The sequence below is a fragment of the Diorhabda sublineata genome, chromosome 11, assembly GCF_026230105.1.
Source record: "Diorhabda sublineata isolate icDioSubl1.1 chromosome 11, icDioSubl1.1, whole genome shotgun sequence".
Classification (NCBI taxonomy): Eukaryota; Metazoa; Arthropoda; class Insecta; order Coleoptera; family Chrysomelidae; genus Diorhabda; species Diorhabda sublineata.
In genome coordinates, this window is record NC_079484.1 from 2,247,355 (window position 1) to 2,261,762 (window position 14,408).

General features: G+C 29.4%; 2 protein-coding genes and 1 long non-coding RNA gene across 10 annotated transcripts in view; 1 reads left to right on the top strand and 2 right to left on the bottom strand.

The window, feature by feature from the left end:
• Positions 1-2,527, bottom strand: part of LOC130450029 (NPC intracellular cholesterol transporter 1-like) — a 39,449-nt gene extending 36,922 nt beyond the window's left edge. For 6 of the 8 annotated variants that reach the window (XM_056788190.1, XM_056788186.1, XM_056788189.1 and 3 more), the window contains exon 1: positions 2,150-2,469. In XM_056788190.1, the coding sequence (XP_056644168.1) occupies positions 2,150-2,212 (63 nt within the window). In that variant the 5' untranslated portion in view covers positions 2,213-2,469. Of the gene's footprint in view, positions 1-2,149 lie in introns of all 8 variants that reach the window. The other 2 variants (XM_056788193.1, XM_056788187.1) reach the window with 1 other exon arrangement.
• A 1,645-nt stretch (positions 2,528-4,172) lies between these two features.
• Positions 4,173-14,274, bottom strand: LOC130450031 (protein smoothened). The gene is made up of 8 exons (XM_056788194.1): positions 12,843-14,274; positions 9,420-9,644; positions 9,162-9,363; positions 8,899-9,069; positions 8,400-8,784; positions 8,045-8,340; positions 5,956-6,204; positions 4,173-5,904 (listed from the first exon to the last, which is right to left on the bottom strand). The coding sequence occupies exons 1-8, from the start codon at positions 13,909-13,911 to the stop codon at positions 5,433-5,435; spliced, it is 3,069 nt and encodes a 1,022-aa protein (XP_056644172.1). The 5' UTR covers positions 13,912-14,274; the 3' UTR covers positions 4,173-5,432.
• On the top strand, positions 10,025-13,983 carry LOC130450032 (uncharacterized). Its single transcript, XR_008910533.1, has 3 exons — positions 10,025-10,495; positions 10,580-10,823; positions 13,689-13,983. It is a non-coding gene; the product is annotated as an uncharacterized LOC130450032 (long non-coding RNA).
• Positions 14,275-14,408: the final 134 nt, after the last annotated feature.

Consider the following 14,408-nt stretch of genomic DNA (forward strand, 5'->3'; position numbering starts at 1 on the left):
ATTTAATCTAGCACAAATTATATATCTATTCAAAGTTAGGTTATGTACGAGGGACACGAGACAAGCGAATTAAAATCGTACAAACAAGAAAATCGCTAGTTTGACGCAGATTAGTTTTCTCAGATTTCCTAATTGACGTAACAAAACCTTCTTCTTTGCTTAGTTTTTTGGCCTTTACCTTAACAGCACTCAACCATATTTGATTCACTTTTCAATTATATAAAATGGCCGATCATAAACAATACTTTATTATGTTGAGTATTACAACAATTTTGACAATTATTTTTTCAAATTATGAGAATGTTGAACTTTTTTTTTAATTCAATTTGGCTCTGAAATCGAAAGTAAATGTTTGTAACCTCGAGATGCATAAGAGAAAATAATTATAAAAAATAGAACACATTATGTTTACAATAAGATTGTTGAATTGACCCCGATTGATGTCTTTTCGGTATTGAAATATTTTCATGATGTGTTGTTTTGTAAAAATTGCAATATAAATAATGATGATTGTATTAACGGTTATTAGGTCTCTTCTGTTTTAAAATTAGTTTTTTTTAATAATGTTTTAAAAGAAATATAAAAATAGACGTTCCTACCTAACCTAACTTAACCTACATCGTGAACATCAAAATTAATTTTTCCTCAGTCCTTACATATTTGAGATGAATTATTTGCACTTTGAATACAGTAAAATATAGGTACAAAGTTTTTGAATACATTATAATGGTTACAATTCCATAATTATATCTGATTTTAATTCAAAAGTAATTAAAGGTAATAATATTATGTGATTTCATATAAATAGGTTTGTTTGCTTACTTAATAGCTAGAAAATTTCAAGGATTGAGACCCACAAATCGAATTTAAACTAGTAGTAAAATTAATAACAGACACAGGCAATGTTCAAATTTAGATTTTATGTAAAAACAGACTAGTCTTATGTAAACATATTAAATTGTTAACTAGTAAACAAAATAAGCAACATTCAACTAGGTATGTAGAAAATTTGACAGACAATAAACTAAAAATTTCCCAAAAAGCAACAAAACAAAATTTCAAGCGAGAATTTAGGCAAACTATGAATATTAAAAATAAAATAAACAGCAATGGATGTAAAGTAAAGAAAACGTGGAGGATGTGAAAAAAAAATACAGATTCTTGTGAATAAAGTAAATGCACATCAGCTTTCTAATGTTTTGCTTCAAATTCCTTCTACCGAGTTTTATATTCTGATGACGTACATGAACTCACTTCCTCGAAATCACAGAATATATAAGTAAAAATAGATGTCTGGAAGTGGTGTGTATATTTCAACAATAAAGAAATTGAAGGGTTGCCAAATTTATTTTCCTTAAGACATTACCCCGAAATTAACTGTAGCGGAAACAACAGAAACTTTTTTAACTATAAAATTTTTTTAAAAGTGATTTTTTATTTACTTCAATTTAGGCTTTTTCACAATTTCGACAAAATTTGCTTCATTTTTAAAATGAAGATGCATACATAATTTTTATAATACCTAATTTCAAAACAATATTCTTTCTACTTCATAAATGTCAAATGTCTTTTATCTAGGTTAGACAAATTTAATTATTAATCAAATATCTAATGTAATACCTACGAAAGCAGGTTAATGGAAAAAGATTTATATTATAAAACGTGGATTGTTCAATTCGAATAAAAATATTTCTTTGTATATGTTTTATTAAATTCTTAACAATTTCTCTTACTCATATATAGCAAAAATCAATTATATTACGATTTCTACACAACAACGTTTATGACTCATTAACTGTTTGTTGTATCATGAGTGTATTGCAGGTGATTTTATATCAAGATTATTTCGAATTATCGTTCAATTCCTAATATTGTATAATAAAATCTTCCATCATTATATACTCTATTTCAAAAACAAAATTATATCAAAACGTGTTTGTTTTCAAAGGTATTTGATAAACAAATACTATATATATCATTGTTTTTGTAAAATTTATTATTCGATCAGATCTAAATACGATATAAATTCATAGGAAGGTGCAAAACCTACCTCAACGATTAATTAGAAAGGCGTTAACTACCATAAAATAAAAAATAATAAGGGCTACTTTAGTGTAATTTATAAAATTGGAATTTATTTATAATTTACCTTATTGATCATACATAATATCAGTAGCAATCCAAACGAGCACGAAATTTTTTCAAATATCATTTTGGCATTAGCTATTCTTCTTGCACTTATTCACTTATATTTTATTAAATTTCTAATATTTTAACACTATTCTTATGTTTGTATTATCGAAAATGTGTAAATAACTCTTTTGACATTATATGTTTTAATTTAGAAAGTGTATATTTGAATAAAAAGTTAGTAATGGAATAAAAATGTACCGAAACCCGCCTTAAACAACCAACCGAGACACTTCACAACTAAGAACTGACCGAAGCGTTTACTGGTTGTCTAATGTCAAAATTTTCGTAAAGATTTCCATCGGCTTGTTCATGATTGGTTCCTCGAAAATCGACTGAGATGCCTTGGTAGGGGGATACTATCATAAATGTGAATCAAACATGAATAAATAAATATTTTAGGCGAAATTTTTGCCAAAAGGTCGAATGATTAATAAAAAATATTATCTTAAAGTTGTAAACGTCGTGATATGTGACAAAACAATTTATAGTTTTTACGTCAGTCACTGCGACTTTTTCAATTAAAAAAATATACATAATTTAAATTTTGTTTTAAGATAATAAAGGTGCCTTGTTTTTGTCCCGAAAAAAAACTTTGGGACAAATCTTAGATTATTTTAGGTAGATTATTTTTGGAAAATTGAAGTAAATAATTAGTTTCTTACTTCCTATATCTCTTGATAATTTATCTTGATTTTATATCTCTTTTAAATGAATATTGATTTTTTAACTGATAAAAACTCGACGTTTCGACCTTTATCAAAATATATTTCAGGGTAAGGAATGTTGATAAACATTTAGGTTGGTAATAATTTGCTATGTTGCCATGCTACAAATTTGTTTATTTCGTAGTTTTGTCACATTTTAACTGTTTAAATCTTATTCATCTATTGTTTCCTTGGTGTAGTAAAAATATTATTCTGTCTCATAAATAAATATCAGATTTGTAATAACAAAAGCAACTATTTAAAATAAATGTATAGCAAAAAGTGACTATTAAAATGACCTCAAACGTCATACTCAGTAAAACAGATTTTTTTCCATTTTATAGATAGCGTTTACCAGCAAACTTCGTTTTAAACTTTACCGGCATTCTGGGAGTAGTTTAAACTTTAGTTTTAAATAAAATTTACAATATTTAATCCATATTATTTTGAAAACTTGGCAGCACCGCGTAAACTCTTCTACACTATTTAAATCATTTATCTATGGTTTCATTATTCGGCATCTCAGAGATTGTATGAAATTTGAAATTAGTTTTATATTTTGAGTTATAAATTGATTTTAGGTATATAAAGGTTCATTTATCAGATATTCTACAGGAATTCCCTCTGCTGTAGAGTTAGGTTATCGAAATTATTTTGTAATTTTAAAAATCATGTAAGTATAACCAAACATTTGAATCACTTTGTAATTAAAGCAAACTATATTGCAAATCCTCAATAAGAAGAAATTTATCCCATTTTTATTGTGTTCATAGTTATATTTTTTTAAGATATTCATTGTTTGTTGTGTATGATAAATATTAATTTGTGCATTGACTCAATTATAAAATATTTAACTGATAATTCTTCGATTTTCAATATGTATGTGTGTCACAAAAATATTTCGTTGAATGTGTTTTATTTTCACTTTTAGGACCGAAAAACTCGTCAAGTGTCCTTTTGATCCTTCACATATAATGACACAGTATTCTCTACAAAGACATGTACTTCGATGTAAAGTAAAATACCCAGATTTCGTTACTTGTCCTTACCATGCATTACATCGTTTTGCAAATAAAGATTTATTGGCAAAACATTTGCTCATCTGTGATGCCAAAGATAAAGCTTATTTCTTTCAAGAACTGGATGATTTTGAACTAACGAGCTCCAAAGTTAATGTTCACATTCCTTGTAATGAAAAATTTAGTTCAGAAGAAGAAAACTGGGACAAATAAAAGTTTGTATAAATAAACTGATAGTCCCTTATTATTTTATATGTACATAAATTGTAAGTAATAAAATGATTCTTCATATTGAGAAAGTTTATAACAAACTAATAATGATACTCTTCCAGAAAAGTTTTATTTGTAGATTGAGTTTATGTCTAGATACTAGTACATATTAGTTCTCAAAGGAGGCAAATTTACAGGACAGGGGGGCATTTTTTTACAGTTCAGAGCATAGTTCTCAAAGGAGCCTAATTTACAGACGGAAAAAGAAGTATATTAGCTAAAGTTCATAGCATAGTTGTCAAATGAGGCTAATTTACTAAACAGGGGGACAAATCCCTACAGTTCATAGGCTAGTTCTCAAAGGAGTCTAATTTATAGACAGTCAAAGAGGCATATTAGCTGCAGTGGTCAAAGGAGGCATTTCTATAGTCAAATGTGATTCACAATTAATTAGTTTCACTGAATAGGTGAATACTTTGAATATATATGCAACTGAAGGTTGTTGATGGAAATGGGTTTTTTTTGAAAATAATGGACATTATCTTAAAATATATTTATATTACAAAAATGTAAAAATCACAAATATGCATACAAATAATTAAATATGGTGTATATAAAAATGATAACAATCGAGTTTGGTCCTTCGAGCCGTATTTAAATTAGCCACTTATAGAAGTCTCCAAGGACCAAAATGTGTAATTGAGATTATTGGTGCAATGGTGGTAAATAGTGTCTTCAGTAGGAAAGTTAGCACTTCAACTCTGGTCCTTCGAGCCGGATTTATAATAACCACCAACATAAGTTCCCAAGAATGAAAAAGTGTAATTAAGAGTATCGATACAATGGTAGTAAATAGTTTGTTCAGAAGAAAAAAATATCAATCTGGACTTGGTGAGATTCATACTGAATACGCTATAAAACTTTGGTTCTTCGAGCCGGATTTAAACCAGTTATTTATGGAAATCTTCAAGGATCAAAAAAAGTGTAATCAAGAATATTGATTTCAAGATAGTAAGTAGTGTGTAAAGGAAGGAAAAAATGTCCCTAATTTGGAATTGGTGATATTACTACTGAATACACTAACTTTGGTCCTTCGAGCCGGATTTAAATCAATCATTTATTAAAGTATCTAAGGATTAAGGATGTAATTATGATTATTGGTGTGTTTGTATAAAGTTTTGTGTTCAGTAGAAAAATTTTAGTCTTTAAATTTGAGATCAGAGTAATATCGGAGGTAAACTCCAAAATTTTAATAATAAAAAAGTAAAACTAGATTCTTATTAAAGGACAGCAACAACTATTGATATTAAACTAATTGTTGCATTTTTTTTATATCGATTTTACACTTCCGATCCAATAAATTTTCTTCATCGGTATCTCTATTAAGAGATTCCCTTTCTTGGGAGCTGCCACAATTTTTATATTTCTCCTTGGAGATTCTTCTCTTTTTATTAGTTTCGATTTCCGAGCTTCTCCTCGCCTTCCTATATCTATTTTCTTTCGTTTTAGTTTGTTTACTTTTATGTTTCTCATTTTCGGTCTTCTTCATATTTTTAAGTTCGTTATCTAAATCTTGAGCATTTGCTTGAACCGCAACGTCTATGGACGTCTTCGATTGTCTCGATCCTCGATTTTTATCGACGCAAACAGAATTTCCGGAATTTAAAGAACTCTGGACAAGTTGTTTTATTTCCGAACAAGAGGAACTATCGCTTCTTATATGACAACTATCTGAATCTTCGGAATACTTCTTCCTTGTAACTTTAGACCTCCTCGACCTAAATAAAAATGGTTAATAGTACAAATTCTAAATATTACGCGATAATTACCTTTTACTTGAATGAGAATCTCTTCCCGATCCCTTCTTACTACGTTTTTCTTGTTCGAAATCTTTATTATATTTTTCCGATCGATCTGCATCACTGGAAGAATCGATTTCTTCGATATGTATACCTTGTCTGAGGGATTTTAATGCTAGTTCATCATTGAGATCTAAATTGTTTGCGTGGTTACTTAGTTTCATGTTAAAAGTACTTTCCGATATGGTTACCGAAACATTTTCATCTTCACTTCCACTCCTATAAAACAAAATTTAAGTTTAATAAGCAATTTTTTCTAATTTCAGTTACATGCAAAGAGGAATTTACTTAAATGTTTATTTTAGATGAAAAAAATTCCACAACCTCTATTAAAAACAAGAGAAAATATTCAAGACTAAATTATTTATTAATTCTTTCCATAAACTGTAATTTAATATTTGATACATAAACTAGATATATAAATGTATACTATAGTTCAAAGATTTCTGATACAAAGTGGCAACGTTGCACAAAATTGAAAATTGTGGTTTTATTTTGAGATAATAAAAACAATGCACAAGATAAAAAGCCAGTTTCATAATAGGAGACTATCAAAAAACTAATTTCATCAACTATAACAATAAAAAACATGTTTAAAGAGAAGATGACACCACAAAACTGATAATAAGAAAAAGTTATACAATAATATGGAAATTAATTGTGACTATTTGTGATATATGTCCAAGGAAGGTTAACGAATGATTACATAACCTCTAAATTTATTTTGTAATGATTTACAGTCCTTATTATGTTATATTAGTATAAATAAAATATTTTATTGTCCTGTAATCACTTAATCAGACAGACTAACTAAATATTGTCCAGGTCCCACGAATTCTGATCCACCCCTGGTTGGTTAAAATGAAAACTAACAGGCCAGGACTGGTTTTTCTACAAAATAATAATTGAGCAGAATAAAAAGTAAGCCATTGCCCCACAAATTTAAGGTCCACCCCTGGTTCGATAATATGAAAACGAACAGGTCAGGATTTAATAAATATTTTTTCTACAAAACAATAATTAGATAAATCAAGAAGTAATGGCCCAGGGCCCCACAAATCCATGATCCACCACTGGTTCAATAGAATGAAAACGAACAGGTCAGGATTTAAAAAAATAGTTTTTCTACAACATAATAATTAAATAGATTGAGAAGTATTGGCCCAAGGTCCCATAAATCCCAGATCCATCCCTGTTTCGATGAAATGAAAATGAACAGGCCAGGACTTCTCTAAAAAACAGAAGTACTTAATGACATATTGGAAAAGACTGAATGAAAACGAACAGGTCAGGATTTAATAAATATTTTTTCTACAAAATAATTAGATAAATCAAGAAGTAATGGCCCAGGGCCCCACAAATCCAAGATCCACCCCTGGTTCAATAGAATGAAAACGAACAGGTTAGGATTTAAAAAAATAGTTTTTCTACAACATAATAATTAAATAAATTAAGAAGTATTGGCCCAAGGTCCCATAATTCCAAGATCCATCCCTGTTTCGATGAAATGAGAATAAACAGGTCAAGACTCGGCAAAAAAACAGAAGTACTTAGAGAATTCCGAGTCCAACTAAGTCACAAGAAAAATAATTTTACTACAAAATAATAATTAGATATATAGCGCAGGTGCCTACAAATTCAAGATCCATCCCTGGGTTGGATGAAATGAAAATGAACAGGTCAGAACTTTACATAAGTAAAACATGACATTTTAAAGAAAGTTAAGATAACTACCTGGTATAACAAAGGACATTACCTTTTAATTTATTTTGCAATAATTTACAGTTCTTAGGAAGTCATAATAATATAAATAAAATATATTATTGTCCTATAATCACTCTAGGTAAATTATAATTAGGTAGATTGAAAATTAGGTCAGAGCCCTAAAAATTCAGGATCCACCCCTGGTTGGATGTAATAAAAAAGTACAGGTCAGGACTTCACATAAGTGCAAAATGACGTATTAGAGAATATTGAGTAACTATCTGGTCTCCTTACCAGAAAAATAACATGCGGAATAAAAAATTCTGTTTGCTATCATATTCTTCATAATACTTACTTGCCGTTGGTTATGTTACAAGGAATTCGAAGTTTTCCGTTTGAAAGTAGATTATTGATATGAGGACCGTCAAGTCCAGCATTGCCGGTACGTCTACTCAAATTGGGTCTAAACGCTTTAACTTCCCCGGTATTCGTTAGGGCATTTATTATTTGTAAATGGGAATCTAAACTCGTACTACTTTCTCGTTTTGTACCGGATTTGGAAAGTCTTCTTGATGTTTGACTTATATTCCTGGAATGACTTCTGAACTGTCTATTCGACCTGTGTTTGCTTCGGTGTCTTCTGGAATTCACCTAATTCATAAAAAAAATTTTTTTTCATACACATATAAAGGTTTTTTGATATTATTAACCTTTCTTGTAGCTTTCAGTTCCGCAATCTGAACGGAAACTTGACTATCTCCCGAGTTTCTTCTACTTTCGATACTGACATGTCTGAAATTTAAACTGACTTCACTATCCATCGAATGATTATTACTTGATGCCGAATAAGCGACTTCATTCGGTACGGCTCCTCTTCTATTAACCAATCTTGGTAAATTAGCTGCCCATGTTGTACTTAATTCGTTACTAGCTGCGCTGTTCAATTCAAACTGGAGTCCTACTGGATCCGTGTGGTGCTGACAAAGAATCGATATCTGTCCCCCATCGTTGAACTTTTTTCTTTTAGCAAAAGCTTGAGCGATTATTTTGTGCTTTTGTAGTTTCATCGGTTCTTCTATCTCACAATGAAATTTTCTGTAATTAATATATTTATATGTAAATACCATATACGTTGAAAACGTTCTTAAAATGAAACTTTTACTAACAGAAAGACACAATTAAGATGAATTCGATTATATATGCACTCACTTTCTAATATATCTACCCCAAGCATGTAAAGTAGCATCACACCATACCCAAGAAGCCATCGCTATACCGGATCCGAAGACTGCCAACAGTTGTAATTGTAGCATCGCTACACTAGGACGTGAATCTTGTTTGCAATGAGTAGAATCTGAACTCAAACTTGTCAATTTACAGCTGTAGAAAAATAAATATTACAATAAACAAATTCTTATTACTAGCATTGGGTATTCGTATTAAAATCACTTAATATTTCAATTTGAACTTACTAAATATAATCCTGTAGACTTTTATTCCATTGCGATGAATTTTCAAAAATGTAATGATGGTAACCGAAGGTAATTACGCAAAATACTATCATAAAAATAGTAAAAACTCCCATTCTAACAATATTTGATCTAATTTTTCTACTGGAATGTTCAGATATTATTTCTCTACTTTCAATTTTCACTTTAATAAGTAGTAGGAGCCCTAGAAATTTAAAAATATGGAACTTTCTACTGAATTTAATATTGCAAGCTTAATACCTTTAACTATAATATATCCTGAGGCAATCATTGCAGCTGCTAGGGGTGTTAAAAGTAAACCCGCTCTGGCTGCTTTAGTGACAAATCCCACAAAGCAAATACCTGTCACATAGTCACCATCAATTTCACCGATAGCCATTGTTGTAATTGTTAAAATCAAAGGAAAACTCCAAGCTACTAAATGAAAATAAGCCCTTTTTCTGTCTACCCTATCTTGAATCTTTCCTAAAATATTCCCGTTTTACATAGAAATATACAAGTACGTTTTGTATATTTTTTCTTCAAATTCTATTTATTCACCAGTGACGAAAATATTATTATCAACAAATCAGATTAAAACCAAATAAGAGTTAATTGCTTCAATGATACCTCAAGAAAAAAAGTGCAATGGATGTTTTTAAGAGTATTAAAAAAATTTATGCTAGTCTAATAAGCCATAATGTGGGTATAAAACAATTTGAGTAAGAAATACACAAGATTGATATAAATATTTTCTTTAACTAATAGACTCGAAATGAGTAAACGAATCATTATTGAATGATATCGAATTTATTCTATATACATTTAGATTAAACCGAAAACATAAAAGATTAAAATAACATAACCTCAAAATATCCATTTGGATTTTATTCTATATTCTATAGCATATTCATAAACTTGACGTTGCTGCTGTTAACCTAAAAATTTTGTTATTCTTTTTGACGTGTGTACAGCATTTTGGTTTTCGTGATATTTTTGTTGGTTATTCGGTATTTATTGACGATATTATGGAAAATAACGAAAAGAAAACAAACAGAAAGATAAATAACCCCAACATCACGCTCTAACGTCATATGTCAAAACCATGTGACATATTGCTACGAACGGCCGACGAGGAAAGATAAAATTTGTTTATGTTGAAAGTCACCGATGAATGGTCTTATGTATTTAAATGTTTTTAACTTTGTAACAACAAATGTCAACGGCAACGGAAAATCAAGTTTGTAATTATGAACAAATTTAAACATTTCGTGAGCTTCTTTGGCAATTTTTTCAAATTGAAATAAAATTTAATGTAAATACAAGTTTCACGATAGGTATGGCAAACATTTTAACTTTTATCTCTATTTATATTTTTTATTCTTATATTACAACTGAGTTTTGATGTTGATTCTGTTTAGAATTTGAAGAAAAATTTATTTACGTTCGATATAAAAAACATACCCAAAATTTGGACAATTTTTTTGAGCAAGCCTACAAATTAGCTCAGACTAGCAGGTCGGATAAGTTAGGTCTACCTGGAAAAATGTTAGTAGTGAAACAAAGGAATTAGTATGGAACTAAAGTACATTCAATTCTACCATCATGGGAAATAGTTATTCAGTGCATTTGAAGACTTTTTTATTTAATACCTACAACATTATGGTGAGTCACTATTTGATTACTTGCAAGTTGGTTTATTCACATATAACTATAAAATTACACATGCTTTGTTTTGAAAAGGCATTATGTTCTCGAATGAAAACAGCAAAACAAGTTTCTTCATATTAATAATTAGATTTGTATGGCTTTATTTATAACAATATAATTATACTTCCATATCTGATCGTTTTCGGTAATGAGTACTTCCGGTTTTACCAATTATTGAATTCGTTGGGTTTTTTTTTAACTGAATTTATAAACTATAAGATTCTATTTTGGGAGATCTATTTTTACAAAATTGTGCAAAAACTTATAGTTAGAAAAATGTCAAATACAATTTTTGTTCACCTTTTATTTACATTAGAATTAGGATGTTAAGCAGACCCAGGGACGGATCCATTTTCTCGTTAGGTTAAGTTTATTTTAGGTTATCTTAATTGGTCGATAACTGACGAAAAAGATATTTTTCTATGAAAAGCGATAAGTTGTTATGATCAAAAGGATCTGTAGTGCATTTCAATAAACCAAACGAAGTCAACCAATCTTATTATTGGTACAACCTACAAGAGTGTGACGTCACACAGCGCCATTGTTAGCGCAGGTCAGGGATCACTTTTCAAAGTTTTAACTGCGTTAAAGATCGTATAAATGTTGAGTAATTCGTGTTTTTTCGTATTTTGTTTGATAAATTTTGAAAATAAAATACCTTCTGGTACAAAACACACCTATCATCTTATAAAACAGTAAATTAAGTGAACACTTTTTAAATAACTTTAAATGACACACACTACCCCACAAACTTTGTTTGAAAAGTGACTATAACAATATGACGGCCGTGACGTCACGTCAAGGTTGACTATTTCCGTTTGGTATGTAGATAAATGGATTCTGAACATTGAAAACGCCTTATTAACGTATTAATGTAATTTTAAGCCTGAAGGGAATCTAATTGATTTTGTTGTATTTTAGTAGTTTGACATGCTCTTTAGGTAACTAAATGGATAAAAGTTAATAAAATAAAGAATAATGGACACAGCTGTATAAAAAATTGCATATCATGCACTACCTTTTTATATGTTGATGTAAAAAATGTTATTATATTTAATAAACAAATAAATCTGTTCTATAAACATAATAATTGAATAGATAAGAGACCAAAGATATCGTACATTTTATTTCATCAGCTGATATGACTTCCAACAAACATTATTTGTATCAGAAAGTTTACAGATAATTAATAGACTAGGGTAGAAGCCTTTTAAAAAGATAGTACGATGAAACCTATTGGAAAAGAAGGAGAATATAATAAAAATACTTTGCGAGCGATATGAGGTCGAGAAGGGGAAGGGGGTGAGTTTTTATGGACTAAAAACGGTTTATCTCGACTTCTGGCAAAAGTAAAAGTAGTAAGGAAAAAAGAAATAGCAAAGTTGTAGGTAATGAAAGTTCTACAACTTTTGTATTGACACTTTTTTTGCATAACCTCAAAATTTATGTAAAAAATTGAAATAACCAAGGTTTTGGTTATTTATTTTCATCTTTTACAGAAAACATAAATGTTTCAATTGAACCTACTAAATATTTTTCTTTCTAACATTATTCCATTTCAAGAACTTATAAAATAAACAAAAAAATTAATAATCTTAAAAAAATGCAAGTACCTATTATTGATATTGGGATGAAATCTTAGAAGAACAGGTTATAAGGACAAGTAACTGAATTTTGTCATTTCAATAAGTAAGATAAATGATTATTGAGTCTACTTTACTTGTTCAAAAATTTTTGTGGTGCTATTAACAAGATATAAGCAAAATATGTGTTAATTTTGCAGGGGAGTATATTTTGTACATTACAGCATTAATCAGAACAAATTCAAGCTAATTTGGTGTTAAACTTCAACATTGTACACTAGTTCATCTCAAATTTATTACATAGAACTAAATATTAGTAAGTTATTATTTTATAATTCTCATATCATAAATCTGATGCATTTAATTGAAGGAAATATATGGGGGTACTTACCTAGTGCTTGTAGAGAATTCATATGCCAAGAATAGCTGAATATGACAAACCAGACCAATCCGGCAATCATGAAATAGTACACCATAACAAATACGATAACACACGATAAATTTTCAGTGGCACAAGGCTCGGATTTTCTTAAAGTTCCTTCTTTTTTACAAACAATATCCTCCCTAGTCTCACTTCCTAAAAATTGTACTAACCACCCTCCATATGATATACAAAAACATACATTGACATAAAATATGGCTAGAGCTGGATATTTGTTGGCCGTTTTCCAGTCAATTACAAAAGTTGCTATAGTAAAAATATTCGATAACATGCTAAACAATGTACAGTATGCTATAAGTTTGTGTATTTGATAATGTTCATTTTCTGTATAAAGAGAATCTTTACATTTCAAACCGCAACCTTCTACGTCAGGATACCACCATTCTTGTTTGTCAGTCTTTACTAATGGATCCATACAATAACCTGTTGTATTGAACTTAACTTCATGGATATCATTTTTGCAATTCATGGGAAACAAGCGTTCATCTTCACAATTGAAAAATTCAGGAAACACCGAACTGTTATATAAAATTTTACAAGGCTCTAAAGTAATTTTACACATTTCATAAGAAGGTAAATCCACTTTATCATCTTCACATTTAGGCATGTATAAAGAACATAGGAATGGTTGAATAACTGCCCAGCATTTAGGAATAAATTTTAAATATCTATATAACTGCAGTTTTTCTTGTACTTTCTCTTGACTTTTCAAATCAGTAAGGTCTAAAGTTGTGCTATGATATGGTAATTTGGCCCCCATGCAAGTAGTGAAATTTAAAATTTGGCATTTTGCAGATCTCTGGCAGTACGGAAGATTTAAATCATATAATTTTAATCGTGACGTTTCCTTTGTCTTTTTTGATTCTTTATGATGGATGTGAGGCGAAAAGCTGTAATTTTGCGGTGTCGATTCAGTCTCAAAAGAATCGTAAAATTGCGATTCTTCCAAATATTTTCTTTGAATTGTTCCGCAAGTAACAAGATGCGGATAAATTATCAACAACAAAAACACTTTCATTGTTATATATTAATAAAATAATTATGTTACTGTGTTTTGTGTAAGTTTAAAATAAAACATACTTGCAATTCACTTTTTTTTTCAAAATCAAATTACTCCTTGGCGCCTTGAATGGAAAATACACAATAAATAGACCACCCACGTGGGAAAACCCCACACGATGTCAACAAACAATCCTGTATCATAAAAGCTAAATAACAATATTACCGTTAACGATATTTTGTAGATGCATTTTAGTCTAATTCGCTAATCGATAATAGTGGATTTTCAAGTAAAATTTTAATAATTATTTAAAAAACACCACTGTACTATAAACATTTTGTTTGTATACAATATACTCAAAAACTACTTTTGTTAATATGTATCAAGTTCTGCTAATGTCCTTGAAAATTATCTGTCACTGACAAAGATGAATATATATGAATATTTCAATGTAAATAGAGACGCGAATAAACAACAAATCTTTACACTTGTTGGAAATATAGACTTCTGAACAT